Raw genomic sequence first — 27,907 nt, 5'->3', positions numbered from 1 at the left:
GTCAGTGTTATTAACAAGCTATAGCTACCTTAACACCTGGAAATGGTGGAGTCTGCAGTCTCCTGGCAAGTATGGTGTTCTAAGCAAAATGATGCTACGTCACCATAGCCGTAACTGGAAAAATTCAAAGCTGAGGTCAATGACCTCTCAAGGTCACCAGAGGTCAGATACAAATCGCCTCCACGTCTGAAATAAAACCTTGGGGTATGTAGACTATTTCATGCTTTAGTCATAAAATGCACAATTGTTTTGCCTGTCTACCGAGGGAATCGTAATAATTAGTGTTTTTCTTTTCAACATCTGTGGAACCTTTAAACCAGATATTTCTAAACATGTGTCTCTGTGAACCAACAGCCAGCCGATCAGTTTGGTCAAAGCTGTTTATCGAAGGAGAACAAATGCTATAAGTGGCTTTGGTTTGAAGAGAAACCTGTCTATCACACCTCTGCAGGACATGGTGGACTCACCTGATTCACAGTTTATGAGCTCCAGAGAGTCCAGAGCCACAGTGACTCCATCTTGCCCCAAACAGGAAGTGTAGAGGAGGGTCACCTCAAAGGGCTCGTCCACCTGGCCGATCACACTCTCCAGAACCTGCCACTCAGCCCTGCATCAACCAGTCATAAAGAAGTTTAAGTATTTTAAAGTAATCTGTAGGGATTCACAGCTTACTTGATTATTATTATTATTATTATTATTATTATTATATGTATGGATAAATATTAATTTACTGCATTAATAAAATAATAAGACAAAGAATTTCCTCTACTGCCTTCAATATGGTTCGTGTTTTTGTAGAAGCCTGCGTGGTCAGACATACTAGCAGCACCACTTTGTTGTCTCTAAGCAACAAACAGTCATCTGCTGTCAATAACTGAGCTAAAATGGTTAATAACATTAGCTAATGTCATTAGCAAATTGAAAAAGAAAAAGTTTACAATTCATGTCAGTTGCAGTTGTGCAAACCTGATGATGTTTATCATGATTTCATTGATATCATTTATGTTTTATTTAACAGGTCTAAGAAAGGAAAGCGAACCTCTGCTTTTATCTGTTTGGAAAGCTGAGAAAAGCAACAGTTCTCTGGGGGAGTTTCCTTCAAATCCGGTGGAATAAATTAAACAAAGGCAGCTCTCAGGGCCAAAATGTTTACAGCATTTGAAGTGGAAAACCTGCAGGTTTATGCTTTTAGAAAATAAACAAATTGGCATCGTCAATGAATCTTCTCATGGGGTCTTTAAATTTATCACAAATAAAATAAGATAAACAATAAAATACATTTGAACATGCATTAAAAGCATAATAAAAGTTATTGTCATACTAAGCTGTAACATATAATCATTATATAGACCTCTGCTGTCCTTTACAAGACTTTCACTCGTCAGACCTGTAATTTACTTGAACTTGAAGTTGATATTAAAACAAACAATGTGGCAGGTTGGGATCATGGTTATCATCAGGACTTTTTTAGCTGTAATCAAACATTTTGTTTACACAATCCTAATTTTTTGGCAGAATATTGCCTTACAAACATGTGGACTTTGTTTTCTTCCTCTTAAAAAAAAAAAAAAAAAAAAAAAAAGGCTTTTTGGCTTGTTTTGAAACCTGCATTCTTAACATCATTTTGTGGCCTTCATCCTTTGCTCTTGTTCTGGCACATCACTACCACCACTGTCTATATGCAGTCAGCAGCACTCCCATAGCTGTGGCATGCACAATATGTGCATCATATATGTTGACCGCAACAAACAAAAGCTGATCAAAACATTTCTCCACTGTGGCCAAAAGCTCCACAGGCAGAGTCTTAACCCAGCATATTAAATCAGTCTCCTTCTTATGTTATTTTTTGGTTTCTCCAAGCCCCAACTGACGCATTTGATTTTTCACGGCTCAACTTGACAAACCTGGGCCACATACAGCAACTCTGTTCCTGCAATAATATGACTGCAGCCTCCACCTCAGAGTACAGTCGCCCTAAAGATGAGCCTTTTTTGACATTCTTTTTAAAGTCAATCTCGGATTGCCACTTTGAAGATGTGATGGCAGGTTCACTAAACCTTACTTCACACGTTACAAATCCACCTCTCAGAGTCCATCTGAAGACACCCGTGCTGCAATGGCCTCAAAGATACAGAACATCTAATAGAGTGAGTGAATAGTGTTCCACGACTGGAATCATGCAGTAAAATGAGAATAACACATACAATCTAGGGGGCATTTCCAGGGCCATTAAGCATCTGTTTTGCGGGAAAAATGTTCGGTTAGCACCGTTGCTGACTTCTGAGAACAATCAGTACAGGTGAAACAACATACACACAGATGGGAACTGTGCTTTAAATGGAGAGTGCATCCGGAAGTTACTGGTTCTAATGTACAGGTTAGTATGGGGTGAACAGCAAGCTGAATAAATGAAACCACTGTCTGTGTGTCTCATAATGGAATTGCTCAGTCCATTACTGCACAGACATTAACAAAGCCGATGTACAAACTTATTGCATATGCCCATCCATCCCTCTTCTGTCCTAACCAATTATATATAAATTCATTTCCAGAGTCTGCATCTAGAGACGAGAATGCTTTTAGCTGCTCTAAAGATGGCTGTACTTCTGCATTAGATCAATAGGAAATACCTGTCCCCATTTCCCAAACAATACACAGGGGACCACTGTCCCCACACAGTCACAAATCTACAGTTCTGTCCCACGTGACAGGTAAGAAAATGTTTCTTTATTCAACTTTAGTACCCCACAAGTAAAATGTATTAGTTTCTGTGCCCTTGCTCTCCCTGAAGACATGTGTCACCTTTCATTGAAGGAAATCTCAGCCCCCTTTTATTCTTTTTACAGCCTGAACCTCAACTTGACAAGCACTTCAATCAGAAAAGATGCAGGGTTTTGCTTTTTGACACTAATTAAATGGACATGCTGTGCTGCATAAGTCATGAGGACTCAGACAAATAAATATTCCTCACATACAGCACTGCAGAAGCATGCAGAGCTTGTTCTTAGTGTGTTTGCTGACCTGCGGCCGGCTCGCCTCTTGTGGTTGAGGACCACAGAGTGAACAGCTGAATCTGAGAGAACTGGTTTGATCAGGAGTGTGAGGTTCCCCAACGCTGGACTGGACTCATACAGAGCCACCTGCAAGATGCAGTGCCTGTCGCTTCCTGCTAAGAGCGGGCTGGTTAAGTGGTACTCGCATCTCCCAGAGGCCTCTGCAGCAGGGGAGGAGCTTAGGAGAAGGAAGTGCCCTAAGGTAAGAAAAAATACAAATAAATAGAAATTTCATGCTTGACAAGTTTGATAGCAGCATCATAATACTGTCACTCCAAATTAAGCATTTGATAAATGTTTTAACTTTAGGACCAATTTCAGACTTTGCATTAGGATACATCAAACACGATTCATAATAAATGTCAAGGCAGAAGCACACATTCAAATATGTTTCAGAGAAGAAGAAAGCATGTGCAGGATCCTGAAGCTTCCACTTAGTTTCTCCTCAGTGAGTCACTGCACTCTTACCATCAGAGCTTCCCTCTGAATGGTCGGTCGCAGGCATCATCCCAGCCTGCGCGCTCTCTGGTTGCTGTGGCGACCCCACTGACCAGTCACTTTGGTCGCTATGATTTGATAAAGTCCAGAGGCACAGTGACTCAAAATCACAGAAGGTAACTGTGAGATAGAAAGACAAGAGTGTAGCCTTTGAGGTGTGGGGATTGCGTTGAACAAAAAAAGTCTGAAAAAAAATGGCAGTGTTTAATAGAGTAGAAAAGTGCTATTGTTTCTATTCAAAAGTTTACATGATAAACTGAAGAGGAAAAACACAGCCAAAACAAGGTATACCATATACATTTTTATGAAATTTGCCTGCTGCTAAATATTTTGATGTATGAAAACATAATCATCAAACAAAATCAATACGGAATTTTCAAAAACCAGTTTTTTGACCAACTAGTCAAAGAAACTTTGCAGAGCACAAACAGCATCTGTGATTCCCCTTAAATGAGCTCAAATTGGTGTTTATGACGGCCAGAGTGGGGATGGCTAAAGATGAAGCTTTTAGTTTCCCCCTTTTTTTTTTTTTTTTTCCTTTGGGATCACGAGAAATACATTCAACGATCTCAACACAACAAGCCGTTTTCTTCAGCAAAAAAAAAAAAAAAAAATCCTGAAAATAAGTACACAAGGCCATTCACAAAGGCTGCAAAGCCTTCTAAATTCACAATTGTTATGACCCAAAAATGTAAAATTTTCCAGACGCAGATCTTCACAGAAATAGAGATAGTGATATACAGTAATGGGATTCATGTACCATATGCTTTCCATTTAAGTATGTGCAGTAATTAATGGGGAAAAAAACTAAATAAATGTTAAAAATATATCTTTAAATATCCTGTGACAATGTTAAGTAATGGTTTTAAAAGTCTTATACTAATCGCTTCCTTGGTTAATGGGCTGAATTTCCACTAAATTTAATTGAAATCCAAATTGTTTTTAACAGGCAAACAGACAGACTCTTTGTAAATTTTGAGCGATTGTGTGTCCGTCTGTGTTGGGGGTTGATGCACAGGATGGGAAAGGAGGAGGCGAGCGAGACGTCATGTGATGATGAGGGGAAGCTGCCACTACAGCTAATATGGCAAACAGCCATAGGAATCCCTCTGGGGATAAAGGACAGAAATAGGCGCATTATTAATTTGTTTTTTCTTTGAAACCCACTTTCATTTCTTTCTGTTATAAATCAAGCCAATATAAGCTTCCTTTGATCGCAAATGACCTAAAAATGTGGCGGGTTGGCTTTTTTTATTGCCAAACTATTTTCCTGGTGTCAGCATGCTGCCTGTGTGCTGCTCTGTTCTCCGGATTTCACAATCTAACAGAGCAACGCTGTTACACCTCGAGCCAAACTTGCACCTGAAATTCATAACAAGTAGGTTTCTGTTCCTTAAAAAGGTCAATTTCCTCGTGGCAGATAATTGGCAATGAAGTCGAAGTTGACCTTTAAAATGATTTTAAGTTTCTGGAGCTGTACGTGCACTATACACACTGTTAAAGTTTCCTCTTTAAATTGTGCTTTCCAGTCATAGTCATTCAGAGCTGTACTTAAATAGATGCAGATAATCATTGCAGCTAATGATAATGATGACACAGACGATCACAGGAATACTTATTTGGTGTTTGGGTGAGTCAGCGCTTCAGGAAGTATATGCAGCTCTTACTTTGGCTGTCATCTTCTGAGTCCAGGTGACGAGGAAACATCTGATCTGAGTTCTCTTCCTGAAACCTGTCCAGAAGGGCGTGACAGGCACTGCTAACTGAGGAGAGACAAACAGACAGACAGAGAGAGTGTTTAGTGCTTACTTTGCTTACGGGGGCAAGTCATACATACATAGAGCACTTCAAGCAATGTACAATACTGCTGTTTGAGTTGAAACTTGGACCAGACTCATTTTGAGAATGTGACATGGCTGTGATTCGTTGAAGAAATAAACAAGTGCCCCGGGTGGTGCTCCAGCCAGAGCATCTTGGTTCCAATGTGTATTGGAGGAATACATGGATGTTTAAACCCTGCCACAGCCAACAACGCAGTCTGCAGGTGATTGAGAACTTGGCAGTGCAAATTGAGACATTTTGATTGTGAGTGTGGACGAGACCGTCAGTCTGTAAAAAAAAAGCTCATAGCTCATCTGTGCAAGCAGCTTAGTATCATGTTCATCATTCATCGTTCATTTCCCGTGTGAAACCAACAGCCAAAGTGGTTTCATTTATAGATTACTGTTCTACAACCTTCACCACGTTTCTTTTTATTGTAACCACGATGACGAAGGTCCTCTAACCTTAAGGAAGTATTTATGTTAGCCCAAACCTCAAGTACCGAAACCAAAGCATGGCTATTCCAAAAGCTTCACCACATGTCTCTTATTGTTACCATGACAACAAAGGTCTTGTACGGTTGCTGCTGGTGGGGTAGGAACAAGCAACCTATAAGGTCGTTTAGATTGTACGACTGTTGACCTGTACAGAGTGTACTCTGTCCCAACCCTAATGGGAGCTGGGATGGCAGCCACTGTGGAAGATTTTAAATGCCTAAATTAGAACGACTCAAACCATTAACACTTTTCATCTCCTTCATTTTTGTTTTGAGGAAAAATTAAAGCCTGAATAAACTAAAGTGGGGTTCTTGCCAACTTCACCTACTAACATGGTGCATACAAATAAAAGCAAGGGAAATACCTCAAATATAAACCAACATGTTTATTTAAGCCTTGAATACATCGAATTTGAATTATTAGGATTAATTGTCTGTTGTGTAAGATACTCAGCAAAGCACATTTGTGCGACCACCCTCTCGGTGCATTAGCCGTAGGTGAGGCAACATGGAAGCAATTTACCATTTCTGTATGGTGCACCATTTGATGTCACTCCTCATAAAAGCCTTTATCTTACTTTGTGCCTTATTATATCTTTTTTGTCATCCCATGACAATAATAATAATAAATAATAATGAGATTAGTAAAAGAAAAAAAAAAGGTGTTAGATTAGATACTTAATCTATGATTTCCAGATAAAAAAAGTTGATATTCTTTATAGCACTATTGGTGAATTTGTCTGTGGATGTGAATGTGCTTCTCAAGCCTAAAATTTGTTTCTTAAGTACAGGCTGCTCTAAATGCTCTAATTGGTCTGAGTTGTCCACAGCCTGAGAGGAAGAAGAAGATCTGCAGACACCAGTCAGGGCTTAATCATGACTAAGAGTCTACTGCCATGCTTGTGGCTCAGAGAGGCTGCAGTTAGGCACGGTGGTGACATCAGCATGTCAACGTGCTCACAATAACAATGCTAACACCACTGATGTTTACCATCTTCACCATCTAAGTTTAGTTTGTTAACATTTGTTAATTAGCACTAAACTCAAAGTGCAACTGAGGCTGATAGGCATGTGATTAGTTTAGGAAGTACAGTGGGATTTTGGAAAATGGTCTCAGACTTCACTATATGTAGTCATGAACCAAACTAAGCAAAATGTTGAACTAGAGGTGGGATCACCACAGTTACTATGATAAAGATGAGATGTCTGGACTAAATTTGATGGAAATCCTACCAATTGTTTTCTATACATTTCACAGGAAACCATATGGTGGAAAAATCAGGGGGTACTTAAAGTCATCAGGATTTATTCCCTGGGGAACATAAACCCCTGCGCAAACTTTGGAGGAAATCCATCCAATAGTTGTTGAGACATTTTAGCAAGGACCATAGAGGTGGATTTACAGATGGACATTAAAAAAGAGCAACCTCCTCTTATCAAATCAAATTGACCTTGCATAATTATAGTTTTCATCTAAAAAGACACTAGAACTGAACATTAATCACTGATGAGGGCAGTTAAGACTGAAGGTGCAGTTCTCTTTCAATGACACATGCACATCACAAGTCCCCATGACAAAAAACCAAACCTACGCTCTTGGTTTTCCGTCTTGATTTCTAAGGTTCGGAGACAGACGTGTAACCTGTTCTATGTACACCCTCCCTGAGCCTACTGCATGCTGGGACTGGCCTCAGTCCCCATAATCCTGAAAGTGACAAGTGATACTGAAAATAGATAGATGGATGTGAAAACCACAGAGCTGATCCAGAAATAGGGACACTATCAAACACCACACAAACAGCCAACAGTCTTATCTTGAAGACTCAGGACATGGAGGATGGAGGATGACTGAGACTTTACACGTGACATGGTATTCAACATACTAACTAGCGTGAGCACTAGACAGTGAAAGAGACGATCATAACTCAGTGGGTCATCGCAACTTAACCCCTGTGATGTCCACTGAACAGTGACACCGCTGTTCTCTGGTGCCTGTAAGGCAAGGTCAAACAGGTCAAGCAGGACAAATCGAATGACTAAAAGGACAGTTTATTAAAAGCAGTTAGTGATGATAATGATGGGAGGGCGAGGGGGTCATGTAGCTGAATGGCAGCCTTGCTATTCATCAGTAATTATGGAATAAAAGCAGCTATGGATGGATTCCTGTACGCGGAAACTGGAAAAATTACACAGCCCAAAAAAGAAGGGGATTCATCTGAAAGAAAAAAAAAATATTAACAGACTATTATTAACACAAAAAAAAGCTAACATTTTTTCTTTTAGGGGGGATTCCCCATTGAATTCAAACTTCCTTTCATTGCCTTGTTCCCTTTTCCCCCTTGTCCAGTTTGGATTTTAAAACAATGAGGGGTCAAAAAAAGTCAGAAAAACACGAAGACATTCTCTTTTATGAAAAAGAGGGAATGATAAAAGAGTGAATGATCTGAATCATCTGCCCCATCATTAGCCAGAAAAGCAGTCCGTTGCTTTGATGACAATCCAGGACGCTGGCAGTGGACCACAGGCTTTGAACACAGTGGAACTTTTGAATGCTGTCTGCGCTGTATAGAAAGCAATGGCTGTCTTCCAGACTGTATCAAGGTATGCAGCGTTTTAAAAAGGCCGAGAGCTGCTGCTGGTTGTAGTTTTGTTTAAGTTCAAGGCCGTGGCTTTGTAATAAAAGCTGCATGTCCTAAGCTGCTCAGGAAAGTCATCTCAGCGAATGTTCTCTAACAGAAAAGGCAGAAAAATAGCCTGGCCCATTTGCCACGGATAGACCTGACACATCTCCTCTCCTTCTCCCACCGTCTCATCTTTCACTTTCCCCCTGGAGTTCACACCACAGTGAAATGTTGTGACAACAAAGAAATCTGGGCCTGTTTACAAAGCTGTCTGGAAAATTGTGTGAATATTGGCTGCTTGTCAGGTAAAATAACCCTGCAGCTTCAGAAGGTCTCAGATCAGTATTCTGATGACAAGGCCATGCATTTTTTATTTATTTTTTAATCAGATAGGCCATCTGCTATCTGCTATTTCTGCATCACTTCAGCACAAAATCATGTGTTTTTCCAGTGCTCATGAAAGTAGCACTTATGATGAAAAAGGATCAAAATCGAGTCAGCGATCTCTTTTTTTATTCCAAGCATTCATTATCCTTGTCAAAACCTGATGCCTACATTGCCCACAATGCAACTCGTCCACCGACAGTTTCATCAGAGATTCAAATGTGTTGTGCTAGTTGCAGCTAATGTCGCTCCGAGCTGCTAGCACATATTTCACATAATGTAGTGCTCCCCAAAAACCAGTGAACAGACTTCGATGTGTAAAATCGGGAGAGTTTCCCTTTAAAGTGATTACAACCTACATGTTTGTGCCAAATGTCATGAGAATCAAGACATTTGACTCAACAATACAAATGTCAAACTCAACGTGGCACTAGCAAGAAGACCAACATAGTCTTCAGGATGTTAGTCAGGTATTTCAGTCTGGACCACAGTGATGGAAAGATCAAAAGACCGACATCTATGAAACCACGCTGCTAGAAACAAGTCTGAGACGATGGCAGGCTACAATTGACACCCAATGAAGTTAAATCCCTTTTCCTTTACAGCTGACTTCTGGAAAACATTTCAACATGATGAGGAATGCTGCTGGCTGTTGCAACTAGTTAAATTGTAAAAACGCAAAAAAGAAATAAAACTTTTCTAAGTGCAACATGGTCTTAAAGTCTTAAAAGCCAGGAATCCATCTCCAAGTTCTGTCATGATCTGCTGAGAGTGAGAGTGAAGCCTCACCACTCTCTTTCCAACTGCTTAACAGAGCCCTGATGCCCTCAAAACCCTCATTCCTTTCCAGTTCTTATCCTTTATTCCCACCGGGAAGACGCATGAAGACAGCCGAAGTGATATAAAGAGAGCCAAGATCTAAAATATCCAATGACAACTTTGCACCATCGAGATGAAGACAGATGGAGGATTAAAGGAAGATTCATTGACATGGAAAAACAATACAGATGGAAATGAAGCACACGCAGAACACACATTATACACAACATACACAAGCGTATACACAAACACACATAAGCGCTTCTGACAGGAAGTTCAAAGGGAAGCCTTCTTCAAAGATTCAACTCACATATGGTGGGTTCAGCAAAAAGTGGAACATTTAAGCAGTGCTTTGTTTGGCCTTGCCATACCACTACCTGCCATTCAACAGTCCTAGTTTTGACATCATCATTGTGGTGTAGTGAGTAGTAAGTCAGAGAGAGACAGCATGTGTTCAGCATATCAATTGGACCCTAAAAGATACACATTTTTTAAAGTAAATATAAGCTCGCCAGTAATTACAAACATTGTATTTTTTTGTTTTTGTCTTCTTTGATAACATTATAAAATAAAAAAACACCATGTCATCTTTAATTTTCTGGTGATTTTCACTATATATATATATATATATATTATATATATATATATATATATATATATATATATATATATATATATATACATATATAAAATTTAAAAAGGTCACACATATGTATTTACAAACACATTTGCACATGCTTTTCTTAAATGTGAAAATGTATAATGTGCGACTGTGAATAATCTGTGTGTGTCTATTTTTTTTAATGCTGGTGAATGTATGTGTGTCTGGTCTGTCTATGTATAAACTGTACATGTTTATTTTTGTACACAGGTGTCTTCCAATCTCAATGAGACTGAGGATTTAATAATAATTATGATCATATATATTTTATTTAGGGATTAGTTGTATAATTGATTGGACTGTTACTTTAAAATATAATTGTACTTTTTAAAGAGTTTTTGTACTTAATTATGATTACATATCAAATTATCTAAAAGAGTTGATGTGTTGTCTTGTAGCTTTTCTCTTCTACAGTTTACACATGTCAAGAACATTTCACAGAAACCTTGTGAGTGGACATTTGTTACAGTAGTGCCGATTTTTTCTGAACCCACTCCAATAAAAGTACCATGGCTTACATTGTAAATCTTTTACACTTCCTTGTTTAACATAGCTATTGAGAGTGTTTGAGCCTTTGTAATTGCTTGCAAGTGTGCAGTTATGAGCACATTCAAGTGTGCCTCAGAGCTCTCCAATACTTTAATGAGAGGGTCTGAGAAACGGAAAATGAGCGGAACACACTAAGATAAAACGAAAGTCTCACCCACAAAACATTCACTCTCCGCTGAGAACTTTAGCACTGACTTCTCTGTAGCGTGTACAGCGTGATCAAAGCGCCATCTCAGGCATAAAAGATGGGTGTTAATGGTGTGTCTGTCACTAAACCAAATCCTAAGCAAAGCTTTCAGAGACATATGGTCAATCAGATGTCTGAAAATTAGCTTGGGAAGCTTTTAACTCAACAGCAACTGGTTACAAAGGATGAGGGCAGTGTTTTCTTTGGAAACAGATGGTACAACAGTGACACTGAGGTGATGTAAAACTATAGTAAGATCACATCCTACACTGGATCCAATTCAGCTGCTAAACACAAAAGAAGGTTATGATAGTAAGCTGGTGATAAACAGAGTAGCTCCATGAAAGAAAATATGTAGTATTCGCCAGTATTCCCATCCATCGCTGCCTTATACCGGAGCTATTGAGGTAAGAGCAGTACATACACGGGTAGATATTGAACTTACAGATGCAGTGGATCATTCACAAATTGTTTTCAGTGGAGCACATTGTAAAGAGAGACTGACAGCGAAAAAGCAGCAGGCTCCTGGAGAGATAAACACAGAGGTTCAGTGACCCTTCCATGTTTGCCCACAGCCAGGGGACATGCATTAGCTAAACAGGCCACCACAAACACAAGCTTAACACACGGCGCATGGTTATCGTCATGGTGGGTTGATCCTCCAGGCTGGAATACTTATAACACCTTCGACAATATGTCTGTGCATTATAACCAATTTGTAATGAGTCAGATGCAGTTGGGATTCTTGGTGTTTCAGGCTGCTATTTGTCTGGCGGTATGTCAGAAAATCATCAGAAAGATCAGAGAGGCCAAAGGAAAATATCATTAAGTGGACTGAGGGAACTGAGAACAAACACAGCTTTGTTTATATTAAATGAGGAAGAAGTAGAGTCAGGATGAACAGTATAGGGGAAGGTAAAAGTTAGAGGAACAGTTGGACATTTTGGCAAAAAATACTTATTTGCATACGAAGCAGAGCCCATCGAGATGTAGCTGTGAAAATGAATACCATTATCTGCTCAGCTAGAGGCGGGAGACAGTTAGCTTAGCTCAGCATGATGACTGGAAATAGGGAGAAGCAGGGAGCTGACCTGTCAAATAGGTCACCAAATCACCCTGCACATGCCTAAAGTTCACAAATTAACAATGTAAGTCTCATCCCCTGGAAGTCACTACTCTGAATTAGTTTGTCTCCTGAAAAGCTGCATCGTGTTTTTATTGCTGTTTGGATTGACCAAGAAAGATACAAGATCTAATATAGATACAAGATATAATTGGTGAGCTTTGTCGGTGCTGGAAGGCAGATTTTGCATCAAGTCCTTCAAAAGAAACAACAAAATACTTCTCTTCTGACCGACACAGAGATGGACAACGTCATATGTCTGCAACTGTCCTGTCCCTTACAAATCATTGTTGAAAAGTTTTATGAGACAACTCCATGGTTAATGTTTGGTACAAAATAAGTTGGTTAGGTTCAGGGAGAGATCACAAAGTGCCTTGAAATTACTAGGCCTACTTCATTATGGATGGGGATCATTTGTTGTCGTGGTTACAATAATAAGCACATGGTTAAGGTAATAGGGAAGAATCATTGGCACAGGTTAAAAGAAAACCACGTTGACCTTCAACAGGAAATGGGAAACAGACAGTAGTATCCCGTGCTAGAGTCAGACGTTTCTTTTACCCGTCCCTCCACCCACCTCCTGCTCGCATAGTGGACTTGGTGATTATAAAATAACATCATCCTGCTTCCCTTATTCATTCAGTCATAATTACTACAGCCGCAACAGGGCTTTATCCTTTGAACATTATCATAAGTCGTTTGGGGGCACTCTCTGAAACGAGTTTGTTGTTTTTATTGTGGCAACAGTCTCAGATGTTGTTACCTTTACACAGGCTGATGCTAGCCATTTCCCTGTCTTAATGGTAGGCTAAGCTAATCAGCTTCATACACAAGAGTCCTCTCATCTGACTCTCTGAAGAAAAGCCAATAAATGTATTCTGCCATTCAGATTCAAACCAGTGTTGTACACGATGCTTGCGGTTTTGCAGTGTAATAAAGCAGTGCCCATTGCTTAACTTTCAGAATATCATTTCCAAGACACCTTTGGCAAAGAGAAGAAAATGAAATAAAAATGAACCCTCATTACTCTCTAAAAAGATGCTTCTCACAGTGACAGTCTGGATAATTAAACTTAAGAAATTAGACTGTTAGACACAAGCCTCACTTTACCTTTCACTGGAAAAGCAATTTAAATTGTATGTCTTCTTCCATGTTCTTGCAACAGGAATCTAAGATTGTTTCTCAAGTAAATGATTAATAGCATTGTGTATGAAAATGTTGGAAAATTGAGAAAATTAAGTTGAAGATGATGTCTATGTTTATTTTTATCTGAACAACAATCTAGAAGTTGTCGGCTTCTCGGTGTAGCTGTAAGGAGCAGCAGTAGCTTCTCTGCCATCAGCAGCAGATCTGCTAGCATCCTCTCCAATGTCGCCACATTTGTTTAAGAAACGCTGATATTTTGGCCCTACTTTCAGATGTTTGGGGTCGACACCTGTCCATCTTTGCTTTTAAAAGTATTTATAATACTTGTTGGAAAGGTTTTATTGCAGTAAACATAAGGAGTTGTCAACCTGTCTCTCCTCTCCTCCGCACAAATGCAGTGAAACAGATGACAGCGAAACACAGTAGAGAGTCTCCCATTGAGCTGAAATAAGTGAAACTGCACATAAATTAGGTAAATAACAAATCTTTTTTTTTTTTTCGTTCTATGGTTTCTAGGGGGATCCCCCAGTATTATAGGAGAAACACTGAACAGCTGTTTTTGAGTATTAATTCAACATGTGCTTTGTTACAAATCACATTAACCAATAAGCTACTGGGAGTGAAACCATACAATAATCCATGAGCATTTCTTGCTATGTGGTCAATTACAGCTCTTTAATGTGTTCTGACCATATATACATATGTCTTTTATGTTGCAATAATAATATAACCTAAATTCAATTTTCTCTCTGGGATCAATGAAGTTCACAATGCTCTAATTCAATTCTTGTCCATGCATACTGCAACTTATTTGGTTTAAGTGGGTTAGTTCTTATTGGATTATTGCCAGATGTTACAAAAAGACAAAGAAAAAAGATGAAAACAAACAGGCTTAAAGGGCCAGAAACACTTTAACACGTTTTCCATTTTCCACTTTTGTTTTGTTTGTTTGTCAAATAAGCATTCAAAAAACCCCAAATCACAGATTTGCCTCAGAGGATTTCACAGTCTCTACAACATCCTCCATCCTTAAAATAGGGTTTCTCAAATGTGGGGCCACCTGATGAGCAGGTAGGGTCCTGGAAATATGGCAACCCCCCCCAAAAAAAATGAAATACAGGTATGTCATTATTTCCATATAGTCAGCTTTGCTCTCCATCATGCACTTGAAAATAAAAATAAATAATTCTCAATTCTACATCAATCTTGAATCATGAATTTCCCCTAGGGGGTAAATAAAGTATCTATCCATCTATCTATCTATCTATCTATCTATCTATCTGATTGCTGGGGTTCCGGCCAAAAGAAAGTGACAGGCAAGAAAAAGGCTGAGAAACTGTGCTTTAAACCCCTGATTTGGATCTGAAATAAAACTACCCCAAAAAACCCTTCACCGGGAAAAGTACAGAACTTTGCTGAACTTGCTAGGATTTTAAAATCCTGGTAAAGTCAGACACACAATGTGCAACTCAAAGCATATTAATCTTGTTCCCAGAAGCGAACAGCTTGTTTATTTTGGTGTTTGATTATCAGTCAGAAATTACTCTTATGAGGGAGTGTCAACAGTAAAAGCATTAGAGTAATCGTTTCAGTTCAGGGTTTGTTTTTTCAAATGCAGTGAGTACCCATTTAAAGTAACACTACGCCTCCAACCTAAACTTTAAACACATTGTTATTGCATTTCATGTTCCATCTCTCATCTGCCCGTGAAACACCGCAAGACACATTTGTGCTCTTGTCTGTGCTCAGAGGCCCATCCAAAAAAAGCAAACACTGCTATCACCTCCAAAAACCCCATCTACTATGTTCCAGATGCACACATATTTGGAGACCATTTGTACATACCAGCATGTCTCTGAACCACAAATCTACTTTCTACTCTAATTTTATGTCAATCATCTGCAAGGTCATTAGAGAGTAGAGGTATTAGACATGTAGAGGCAAACTCAAAACTCTCTCAAGACCCTCAAATTAGCCTTAATGTGCTCAGAGGTTTAATATGGGCAGATAAAAGAATAAACATTAAGGCAACTTGGGAACAATTTCTGACAGCCTTCATTACTACTGGAAATTGAAGCAAATCCTCAGCCTGTGCTCAGTATTATGATCACAATTGACTCAAATGTATCGATGCAAAAACTTCAAAAAGCAATCATTGCGAAAGATATAATGACAGACTCAGTGAGCCAAAACGTCACTATACTGTTGCAGCTCAATGACAGTGAAGAAAGAAAAACGGAAAAACTTAAATGTCAATAACCAATCATCTTTCCAAAACATACAATATTTCACTAGAGGTCCATTGTGAGGTAAATGTTTTAGGCCTTTGAACAACACAACATACGCTGTCATTTCCTGTGAGCAGTCACAGAAATACAGAATTAACAGACAAATTGTAAATACACAAGTGCTGTGTCATAAATCTATGCCCTAAGTTACAGAATAAAAATATGACCTGACAAAAAGATTTCATCAGGAACCATTACAGAGACCTCATTTCTGACTGTCAAGTTTTATTTTTCCTTCGGCTCATTTCCCACAGGGCTGCTCAGCACTTATACATTTAAATCCCACATACTCAGTCAGGCTGGTTAAAGAATGTGTGTGTGTGTGTGTGTGTGTGTGTGTGTGTGTGTATATATATATATATATATATATATATATATATATATATATATATATATATATGAAACCCAAAGTATATAACAATGTTCAAGTGAAGACATATGGCAACACTTTGAGCACTTCACACTCTACACTGGATCCAATTCAGCTGCTAAACACAAAAAAAGCTTATAAAAGTAAGCTCGGTGATAAACAGATCCATGAGCTCCATGAAGAAACACAACAGACAATCAAGTTGCACTATGCATGGCTTGTTAGTAAAATACTTCCTACTTTGTTCTAAAATAACACTCCCTTGTTCTTCAGGTGGGAATCATCAAAAACAGCCACAGCAGAAAAAACTTGTATAAAACCTTAAATTTTACATTTATGCAATGAAACAATGTGAAATGGACACTACACCCGTCCATGAAGTCACACTCCATCCATTAAGCTATATCAAGCAGAGAAATGAGCAGTTCTTTAGTTTCTTTTTGCAGGAGCACAAAATATACATTTTGGTCTATTCCCCCTTCAGCTATCTGTCTTGGTAAACTGAGGACAAGAGGTTCATTCCCCTCTAGAGAAAAGGCTCCATTATTTCAGATGTTTGATAAGAAGTAGATTACAACCGTGCATCACCATGTCACAATATGTCCATCTCTGCTGAGATGCTGAGATGTCTCTGCATCCAGACACACTTCTGAAGACCCATTCATGTGCAGTGAATCAGGCTTTTGGTATTTCCAAAAGAATTAAGTCCAATAACTCAATTTATGATTTAATTGGTTGCAGCTTGGCTCCAGTTAGCTGGTATATGGTACCGGTATGCAGTTTCTTCTCAGTCGTTCCTTTTTCAACAAAAACACACTGACTTTCAGACACTTCATGTCTGTTTCCCCCCCTTTATCTGACAGCCAGATATGGATATGATAAGCATTTTTATTCAAGGTGACTTGGGACAGGTTAACTGACATGGGAACAGAACATGTGATTTGACTAAATGCAGTGATGGTGATGGTGAAAAGCTTTCACCGCATTAACATGATGTGTTTTTGCCAGACATGTTTCATCTCTGTGAGGTATATATGCTTGTCATGAAACTGTATACGTTTGTAAATGTCAAGCACAGGCAGAAAGAAACCTTTAACGCCACATTTACATTTACTCATTTGGAAGATGCTTTTATCAAAAATGACCTACAGGTGAGGGATAACATAAACATACCTAAGCACTAAGTACTAAATCTGTTCAATAGGAAAAAGTGCAACGAGATCAGCTAAAGAAGTGCACAGTAAATGAGGTCCGAAGAGATGAGTCATCAAGAGTTTCTTGAAGATAGAGAGGGACACTGCTGCTCCGATAGCATTTGGTAGCTTGTTCCACCATCAGGGAACTCTGTGAATTTAGTTTACAGTATAGGGTTAAAAATACTGCAAAAGCACATGAATAACACTTACTTGACACAGCAAGTCGATACATTGATAAAAATAGCATATGTATTACTCAAAGCATTTATAATGATTAGTGCAGTGAGCGAGCGCACAGCTGCACTGCAGGCATTAATTCCATGAACTGACAGAGTCTGTACTGTGGTTGCCCTGACATCTGTCTAGATAACATCCTGAGGAGGTGGAGTTTGAAGGGACTGAAACAGCCCGTCTCATCTCCAACTCCCACTCAGTCTGAATGAGATGGTGAGCTGACCTTCCTCATCTGAGATCAAACAGCAGTGTCTATGAAAAGTGTGCACATACTTCATTCATAAACTGTGTCTTTCAGTTCATGATTGAGCCATAAATTAAGCCAGAACATCACTGTGACCAACTAGAGCCAGAGCCGCCTCCTGTATGACTCACTGCTTTGCTTTATTGGACTTAAATGACTATCTGCAGCCCCGTGATTTAGGACCGATTCTTCCTGAGTGTGCTAGAGCAAAGTTCCCGAAATATGGGGAAATTTAAAACACAAGGTCAAATATATTAAATTGTTTCCTGGTCACAAAATGTTGATTGTCTGTTTGAGCGAAAAAATTGCTATATTAGCACCAGAATAGCCAAACAGTCACTCTGTTTGTGATTTCTTCAGTGCCTCCTTCCTCAGGACTCAGTGGCATCTAGCAGTAGGGTTGCAGATCGAACTTACCCCCCACCCCCCTTTTTTTTCCCCAAGCGTGTAGGAGAACCTGCGGTGGCCATAAGGTGACGTAAAAATGTGAAAGGCAGTCTCTAGAGTGAGCGGTTTGGTTTGTCCATTCTGGGCTACTGCAGAAACATGGTGGTGCAACATGGCAGGAGAGAACCCACTCCCTCTGTAGATACAAAGAGCTCTAATGAAAACACAACGATTCTTCATTTCAGGATATAAAACACTAATGAAAACATAATCATGAATTTTATATTCCATTTTTATCCAACAGATCCCCCTAAATCCTGCACACTGGTCCTTTAATAGACAGACACAGAGAGTAACATCAGTCTGTCTGTACCACAGACTCAAAAATATGTTCCGATGTATTGTTCTTCTTCTTAACTCTGAATTCAACAATGCTAGGTCCCCCCAAGTTATTCCTCACCACATGGAAGTTTAGGGCCCATGAAATGTGAAGCATTTATGTCTAAAAACAAACTTCCTTCATCTTTGTGTCACATAAAGAAAGAAGGAAAAAAAAGTGGGGAGGACAGTTGCACAGATGTTGGAAAATGAACATGATAGAAACAATAAAAACAGCATGACCTTAATTTTCTGCTTTCTTTACTATATCTTTTATGTCTTAAAGAAATTGTCATAAATTCGATATTTTCGGTTAAATAGTAAATAACATTCCCATTGGGGATTGGGAATTATTACTATTACGCAGTCCTCAGTCATATCAGAGTCTCTAAGACAAATGTAAATTGTCCAAATGTCCTAAAAAGGAGTTACAGACGTAACTGATGGGTTGATGTGTGAGAGGGTGTAGGTGTATGGGGAATTCAGTCTCATATTGAGGAGATTGAAGTGTGTATTCAAGAGAAGGGAGAGTCTGGGCTGGGAGAGAAGTTAATGTCCAACAGAGGGGAAAATATGAGACAGCTCCGTCTGTGCTCTCGGAGTGGGGAGAGCAGAGTGGGGTTAATTTTTCTTAGCAGAGGGGTAATGAGGAAAAAGAAGAAAATTATTTCTTGGCTGGCATTGGGGGATTCTAAGGAAAGCAGCCTCCAGCAATAGAAGCCAAGAGAGTGTCACCAAATTCAGTAAGATGATCCAACAATATGATTGGTAATGAGCAGTTAATCAAACATCACAGGAGCTGAAAGGTAAAAAAAAAAAAAAAGTAGAACAATCAAACCTGCTCTTGGTGTTTGCTGGCAACAGGCGTCCTAGAGTCTGACGGAGCTCAGGGATTCTTCACTCCACTATAAGCTCACTATGACTTAATATAAATGAGAATCAGCATTGATTCCAAGTCATCCCACTATTCCCTGCAATGTGTCTGTCCTCTCTCTCTCTCTCTCTAGCTCTCTCTCTCTCACACACACACACATACACGCATATATACACGTACATACACACACATACACTACCTCGCAGGTGTCAGCAATTATAAACCTCTCCACAGCTGTGCTGCACTCACTGCCTCACAGGTGTCAACAATTACCACCTTCTCCTCGGTTGTGCGGTAAAGGAGCAGTCTGCTGTTTTTTTTTATTTTGGCCAACTACTCATTATTTAGCATCTCCGGTATAAACGGTGTAGTACTGATTCATGTCAGCCAAAGTCTGATGTCATTGTCAAGCTTCCAGCTGCTGGTTTAAAATCAGAGAGTAATAATGATGAAATATTATCATCTTCCTGTTAAAGAAAGGTCAGGTTTAGTCGAGGTATTTCATGTCCACAGGTTATTCACTGAGTTTCAATCGCTTTGACCCGTCTGCTGAACCCTGTGAAGTTTGTGTCGCAACAACAGGAGGATGGGACAGCGGTGCACTTCTTTAATGTTGCCTGTCTCCGTCACTGTTGTCTCACTGAGATTCTGTGCAACACCTTTAAGTAACTCCCTCAGCTAAGGAGAAATGAAACCTTAACTTTCATTATTTAAGTAGAAAACCTATAGAGTTTTTGTGCGACCTTCCCCAGGAAAATACTGCCAGTGTTCAGTAATAATCACCACCTGTGGACGTGAAGACATTTGCTCACATGATGACTGCCTGTTTATAAAAAACAAGCACATAATTCTCCACTATTATCTCACTGACTTCAAACCCAGAGACACACATTTGCATTTGTCGTTGAATAAATCACAAAAAAAATAGACCCAACATGTGCTCAGTTCTCAAGAAGCACAGTACAATATGCAGTTCCACTTCATCTAATGAAACCCAGCTTTGAAGAAATGACACATTGGCACAATCTGTGCTTTAACATATTTAAGATAATTGTCTCCCAAAAGATGTTTTTGCAATCCATTGCGGTCTTACTGATAGTATCCGACTGGGAGTCACGCTGCTTAATCATTTATGGTCACTTTTTGGAGTTCTACCTATTTAATCAGTGAACTATGATCTACCAAAGTCTAGAGCTTATTATCTGTATTGTTGCGGTCCCCCAGGTGCCAAAAATTAATTTGAAAACTCAACAGCAATGTCTTTTTCCAGGGTAAACATCCGCAGGGTTTTGGTCTGTGTTCTTAGCTCTGGTGCTTTATGAGCAGACTGGCGTTAGTTTACACAAAACTCTACCAACAATCTGTTTTTTGTCTGTTGTTTTTGTGCCAATTAAGAAAATCAATCAACGGACCATCTGTACATTCACTTTCAACATCACAATGGTGTCATTTCATTGTTATATGTGCCAAACTTTAAACTTTCCACACAGCAGTATAAATGAAACTAGCTGAAACAATTGGTCAATAAATCAATATCAATGGATCCACCTAAAATTAATAGCCAACTATTTTGATCGAATAATCAATTAGAAAATTTTTCAAGAAAAAAACCCAAAACTGTTACCACTTCTCAAATGTCTCAAATCTCAAATTTGCTGTTTTTTCTTTTTTAATTTTATGACGTGATAGTAAATTGAATCTCTCTGAAGACGTCATTCTTCTCTCTTTGAAACTGTGATGTATAATTTTCTTTTTCCTGACATTTCAAAGGCTAAAATAATAAGCAGATGAATCAATAATTTACATTATCAATGTTAGTTATAGCCCTAAATTAAAACATTATTCGTTTTCTGTTTTTTATTGACTTGAAGTCTAACATCTCACTCTCGTTTTGAAATTCTTGCCATCAGTCAGTTTTATGTCTTTTTTTTATGTTGCTCCCTACTGTGTCTCTCTTGCCTATTTTTTTTTTTTTTTAAGTATATTTTTTGGGCTTTTTATGCCTTTATTTGATAGTATAGTGGAGAGAGACAGGAAACAGGGAGGCAGAGAGGGGGAAAGACATGCAGCGAAAGGCCGTCCGATGCGGGATTCGAACCGGGGCCAACTGCAGCGAGGACTGTAGCCTCGACACATGGGGCGCCTGATACGACCACTACGCTGCACGACACCCCCTCTTGCCTATTTTTGATGAAAAGAATTCAAAAAAATAAAACCTTTAACAACATATGACTGGTTTTTGCCTCAACCCACAGACGCCCTTGAACATAAGAGTTGCACAGCTGGCTGCTCATCTGTCTGTTATCCAGCCAGCAGAGTGATGCCTCTGAGGCTGAGCTTTGATCTGCCGCCTCTCTCTCTCTCTCTCTCTTTTAGTCGGCTGTGGATAAATCATTACACTGTAAGTACACCTGAGCAACAGACATTAGACTCTCATCCTGCAACACTACTACAAGGAAACAGGAGGAAACACTCTGTTGTCTCCTACAGACTGTTGCTGGTTCAGGAGGCGGAAAGCAATAAACACAAAGAGAGACGCAGTGCCAAAACATGAGGTCTGTCCTGAAAACCTACCAGAGAAATTCTGGAAGGAGACAGACCCAAGGAAATTAGACATTTTGCAGGGAAAAGTAAAAAAAAAAAATACTGATAGAAAAGTGATGAAGTTTGCACCTCTGAGAAAAGGCTGAACGGAGCAATCATGTTCGCACAATCCACCAAGCAAGACATCTGACTCCTGAGATCTTCCAGTGAAAACGCAGTTAATTCCCAGCGAGACTGGGACCAATAAATTTACACAGTAACCCGGCTCCTCTCAGGTCAGAGCAGGGTCAACCTTTAACGTTCATTTGAACTCCACAAAAAGATCAAGTTAGCATTTATACTTACTCTCAGGGTAAATTTCATACCTAATCTGACTTGAATGACATTAAACAAAACGTAAATGCTGGACGTGAGTGTGAGTTTGTGTTTCAGTTGTATTGTCACTTTATGTAAAGCACATTGTGTTGCCCTCTGAATGAAATGTGCTATAGAAATAAAACTTGACTTGACTTGACTTGCCGTGTGTGTGATTTATAGTGTGTGCTGCCTTGAGTAATGAGATTCAAATTCTGCTGATTGAAGCTGATTCAGACTCTGCTGATAAAGTGCAGCTCAGACCTGTCTTTTTTTAACAGTGATAGAAACACATGGAGACCGAGAGGTGCTAAGTGAAAGCAGATGTTTACTTTAAGAGCGATCATTAAAGCTGTACACACAAACACACATGCAGAGATGCACACACAGATACACAGAGTTACTGATGTTTTAGAGACACTGGTGTTAAATCAACGATCAAAACAACATGAGACGCTACAGTTATTACCTGAACCGCTGTGATATTTACTCCTGAAGCGCACATTTTCACAGACATAGCTCCACAGTCAAGAAATCCCAAATCACTTTAGCCTTCATTTCAGTCAGTCAGTAAAAACGAAAATCAAATAAAAACTGGGGCCTAAACTGAAATGTGAGAATGTTATTCGTCTGGTTTTTGCTCTTGGAGGCCGGAAACAGGGCAGCGAACGGAAAAGGTAAATAGCACACACACAGAACAACAGGGTGGGATTGCATGTTTTAAATTATTTCACGATAACAAAAGCGTTCTCTTCGATGCGCGTTTCTCGGGAAATTAGCAGAGGTAATTGGTAGAAATGATGGCGTGACTCGTTGTGAAATGAAGCACTCTCTCTTAAAGACTAATGGCAACGTTGCATTTTTGGCCGCACTCTCCTCTGTACCGTTTTAGAAGATGCAACTTGGCATTTGGCACAGCTGTTAGAGGGGAGGGGAGAAGGGAACAGTTAAGCGTCTGAAACAGCGATGTTAATCCCTCTAGTGTTTCTACTGTAAACCATCCAGCCGCACAAGGTATATATTGGCAAGAAATACAGCTGGCTTCTTACAGTGACTGCATTGAATTTTTGTAATCTTTATACTCTGCAAAGAGTGCTTACAAAGAACAAGCACTGACAACTGTAGGGACAGAGTGAGTCAAAAACATCCTCCATTTTTGTTTTAAGAACCTTTCTGCGAGGCTGTAATGAACGACAGAAGGAGAAATGTGTTGTACATGTTTGGCTGGGCTGGCCACGGGACTTCACCACGTCCGCATTGTCTCTGACTGACTGAGTGAGTGATATAGTTGAGTTGGGTGATGGCGATGCACCACTGGTGCTGAACTTACCCCTGTGGCCCTTGTTCTTTCAAAATGATATGGCACAAATCATTTCGATTATATGACATCAGGGCAGAGCAACAAAATTTTTCAACTTCTGACTGGAGCCTTTATTTACCTCAGGTAAATAACAGGCTTGTATTAGAGATAGGGCTTTATTTTCAACTTCTTCTGTTTGAGATGTAATTGCTATTAAACGAGTATTTTAGTACGATGCCTTCTTTTGATCTGCTCCAATTTGCCCTGTTAAAGTTACGAGTTAAGAAAGCGATTCTGTTGTTTATATGCTTGACCGCGTTGGTGAGGGTTGATAACATATGTGAACCCAATCCAGTAACACAGCTCACTCTCAGTGAGTGAATGACAGACACACAGAGAGGGCCGGTAAAAACTTTATGGCCCATCAGTGTGGCGATGGCCAGTCAGGCTAATAAGTCTTTCGGCACGCCTGGCTGAGTGGCGCTATCCATGGTACTGAAGGGGGGATTTAATTCTGGCATGTTAAATTAGCATAATCTTTTGTTATGTTGTATACGATCACATCCCACATGTGTCCACAGGAAAGGACAAGACACATGATCAAACTGGAAAAGCGGTCCTTATCCGCTGCTACCGGCCCAACGGGGAGGGGGTTTCACAAATCTCACCCTGCCTACACCCATCCACAGTCCATCCATATACTTCTTAAAATATTCAGTTATCTTGCTAGTATCTCGCACTGCAGCAAAGACAGACATTTTATTGGCATTGAGTAATGATATAAATGGACGGCAAACTTAATTTGAAAATCCTGCCTAAAGACACATTTCAAACGTGTTTCTTGTTTCAACAGTTTGAAACAGTAAATCACTCTCATTTATACCTTTCAGTTCCTAAGTTACTGTGCTCTATGCTTCATGTAAATTTTGTAAATTCTTTATCTAACTATGATTTCTTGTGAAAGATGAAGGTAGCAGGGAGCACTTTATAATACAGCCTGTAATTTACACTGTCATTTGTTGTATGAATTGGGTACCAATAAAATACTACTGAAAAATTCTGGTTCCGACTGGAACTTATAAATGTAATTAAGGTGCAAAAAAGTCTATGGGGAACATGGTAGAAACAATATGGCATTTAACAGGAAAGAAATATAGAAAACACTGGGTACCTACTGGTACTGGGAAACAAAACTTAAGTTTAGGAATAATGGTGTGATCACTGATATAATGTAGAATGTTTAAAGCAAGTATGGTATTACATATTTTACAAGACATAGATAGATATGCTACCAAAACTGCAGAGATACGGTCATGCAACTCAAGAACAACTTAATAACTTAAGAAAAACCAGGTGGATCTGACCTTCTGATTACAAACATGTCCACTGCCAGAGTGAGCAGCACAATAAGGACAAATGTCACATGTGTCCTAGAAATTAAATTTATACTAATTTGTTTAGCCAAATACATGTTGCGGGAAATGTAATTTCTTCCTGGATAATGTTTATTGGCTGTTTATATTTCTGCAGAAGGAGGTTCTGGTCAGTTGTGGGGAGATGGTTGGGTGGTTGGTCATGCAAAGTTTAGGTGTAGGCCTCAAAAGCACTTTGATTAAGAATAGGAAAAGATTGTGGGTTTAGATAAATGTTCCTAAAAAATAAACACATCATGTCTTGACTTTTTCATAATTACCCTAAACAGTCTTTCCTTTTTTTAATCCTTGCTAATCTAAATCAACTGCTTTGACATAAACATAAAACTGTTTAATCTAGCTGCAACCAGTAGAGAGGCTAAATGGCCGAAGTGGATATTGTAGGGAAACTACTTTATTGAAATTTTCCTCACACTGTTGTTGAAAAATGTAACTGAATCATTTAGTTTACTGTAAAACATGATACTTGTTGTTGTACATTAGTGGTATATAAACATAATTTTGGGGGGACAGGGCTGCTGCTATGGGAGAACTACCCCTCACCATCTTCTCAACAAAAACTGCTGCTCGCTGGATATGACTCAGGTACAGAGAGGGGGGGGTTTGGAGTTTTGGCATAGCTCACTCTGGGATTTCTCCTTTCAATGGGACTGACTGCAGTAAAAGCTACTTACACTGGTCGAGCCACTGTGGCTACAAAAGCCAAAGAGGAGACGGGCCAAGAGACCCACCACTCTTGTGTCTGACTTTTGTATAAGAAAATTAAAGTTGAGCGAGCTATCAATAACTGATCATCACTGGCTCAACACAAAGAGTACACACAAATCCAGTAGATACAAGGCATGTGGTGCTACATTAGAGGGCAGAAGCCTGTGTGAGGCAACACAATATATGAGAAACGATTCCTGGAAAAAAAGAGGCAGTGGTAAACAATAACTTCAGGATAAGCAGGTGACCCACATCTGGCTTTAACATATAAAAGGTGAACTAATGTGCTGCATGGGAACATTTAAAGGCAGACAATATTACAGCGATGCTAATAAGCCAGCTCTGATGGATCCAAGTGAGCTCATCATAATTTCTATGCCCACATGACATGTCTGTGCTGGTCCTAAACACTCACTCCATTCATATGGCATTAAGCCTGGTTAGATCTGGGAAACAAGGAGCACAAATAAACATGTGTTTTTCTGGTTAACAAAGAAATCTGGAATCAATACCAAAACGTAAAAAAATAAATCAATAAAAAGACTGATTGGTGATTTTAACTTGAGCGGAAAGCAGAGCAGAGCCTGTGAATAATTCAACCATTTCACTGTGCTGATAACTCTTCACACTTGGTTTTACCCTTTTCAGTACTGGTTAAACCATGAAGACGTTCACTGAATCACATCTACACATAACCTTAATTTGTGAAGAGAATTGTCCTGTGTTTAGTTCAAACAATCACTGACAGCACAGCTACAACACTCTGCAAACCCACTGAGTGTAATGAGACCCGTTGCAGAGCCCATTTCTTGCCAAGTCTTGTTCCCTTTCTGCAGTGTAAATGAATGTAAATCAAATTCTCCCAAGTGTGCCTCAAGAGAGCATGACACCTCAAATGATGTCGTTTTTCAAAGTGGAAAGTGAAAAACACCTCTGGATGAGTGCGTGAGAGAGGGAGAGAGGGGGGGGGAGAGAGAGAGTCACTGCATGTGGACCGCGTTTCAAAGAAGTGAAAATAAACTGCAACAGGCTCCGTCTAAATACAGGAGCAAATACTCAACATGTGATCCCTGCGAGTGACACGGTCACGGTGACACACGGAGCAGCAGCAGCTCATTAATTTCACACATTGTTGGCGAATTGGTTCATTCAACCGTTTAGAGCAAAAATAAAGTAATAAAACGCTGAAGAGCGAAAAGTTTCACTGTGCTGAAACGTTTCGATTTGCTTTAGAAAATACTAATGAAGGTAAAAGTGGATTATTCTACTTACTTATCAAAAGGAGGATGGAGAGATAAGTATGTTGGTTTCTTATATAATCCATGGCTCCCTTTTTTCCGGCAGCTCCACAGAGAGTCCGCGTAGGATTTTTTGGGTTCTTTTTTTGTTTTATATGGCACCTTTAGGTCCACATGAATACGTTGAAGAGACCGTGACAAACAGGCTCGTGAAGCTCAGAGTTGACGGACACACATACAATCACGCTCCCCCGGACAGTGTAGTTGTTTCTCCAAGTTGCGCACTGTTACTCATTCCGGTGATGCTGATGCTGCTGCAGCTCCCAGTGACGACAGCCTCCTGCCCCCCACCCCACCCCACCCCACCCCATCCCACCCCACCCCTTCCGCTCCCCCTCTCATCTCCACTCTCTACCCTCTCTCTCTCTCTCTCTCTCTCTCTCTGTCTCTCCCTCTCTCTCTCTCCCTCTCTCTCTGTCTCTCTCTCTCCCTCTCTCTCTCTCTCCCCCTCCCTCCTCACTGTGTGTTAGTCACCAGTCATTAGGGTTCTTGGTCCTAGAGACATTCATTTTTTTCAGGCTTCACTCAGCCTGCTGTCAGGAGGAGTTTCTTTAGCTACTTTATGTCTGTGCTCTGCGCTGCAGCTGGTGACACCAAAAAAAAATGAAGTTCAAGTGACTTAAAAAAAAAAGAAAAGAAAAAAGAAAAAAAGTGAAATATGTGGTTTGGCTGTGGTTTTACGGTGCCTTTTATTATTATTTCTAAACATGTGGATACAGACAGCAGATCTTGGAGCATTATCCCTTTCAAATAACCAACATATGAAAGCAAAGACCACTGTGTAATTGTTGTAATTTATCAGTAAAAAGCCTTTAATTAGGTCAAATTACAGAAGCATTTTCAGTAAATGGCAGGTTGAGCATGGAAACAGGTGCGTGAATGTGGCAGACAGGGGAAAAGGGAGAGGACATCTAATGGGTGAAAGGAGCATGGCAGGTGTG

The 27,907-nt window shown here is 39.6% G+C and overlaps 1 protein-coding gene across 2 annotated transcripts in view; it reads right to left on the bottom strand.

The window, feature by feature from the left end:
• Positions 1–27,218, bottom strand: part of ltk (leukocyte receptor tyrosine kinase) — a 54,251-nt gene extending 27,033 nt beyond the window's left edge. For both annotated transcript variants that reach the window (XM_056392770.1, XM_056392771.1), the window contains exons 1-5: positions 26,941–27,218; positions 5,219–5,314; positions 3,522–3,671; positions 3,022–3,250; positions 468–607 (exon numbers count right to left, since the gene is read on the bottom strand). In XM_056392770.1, coding sequence (XP_056248745.1) covers positions 468–607; positions 3,022–3,250; positions 3,522–3,671; positions 5,219–5,314; positions 26,941–26,992 — 667 coding nt within the window. In that variant the 5' untranslated portion in view covers positions 26,993–27,218. The remainder of the gene's footprint in view (positions 1–467; positions 608–3,021; positions 3,251–3,521; positions 3,672–5,218; positions 5,315–26,940) is intronic.
• Positions 27,219–27,907: the final 689 nt, after the last annotated feature.

Source organism: Seriola aureovittata, chromosome 13 (genome assembly GCF_021018895.1).
Source record: "Seriola aureovittata isolate HTS-2021-v1 ecotype China chromosome 13, ASM2101889v1, whole genome shotgun sequence".
Lineage (NCBI taxonomy): Eukaryota > Metazoa > Chordata > Actinopteri > Carangiformes > Carangidae > Seriola > Seriola aureovittata.
Note: the sequence above shows the minus strand (reverse complement) of the source record. Positions and strands in the feature narration are given on the sequence as shown.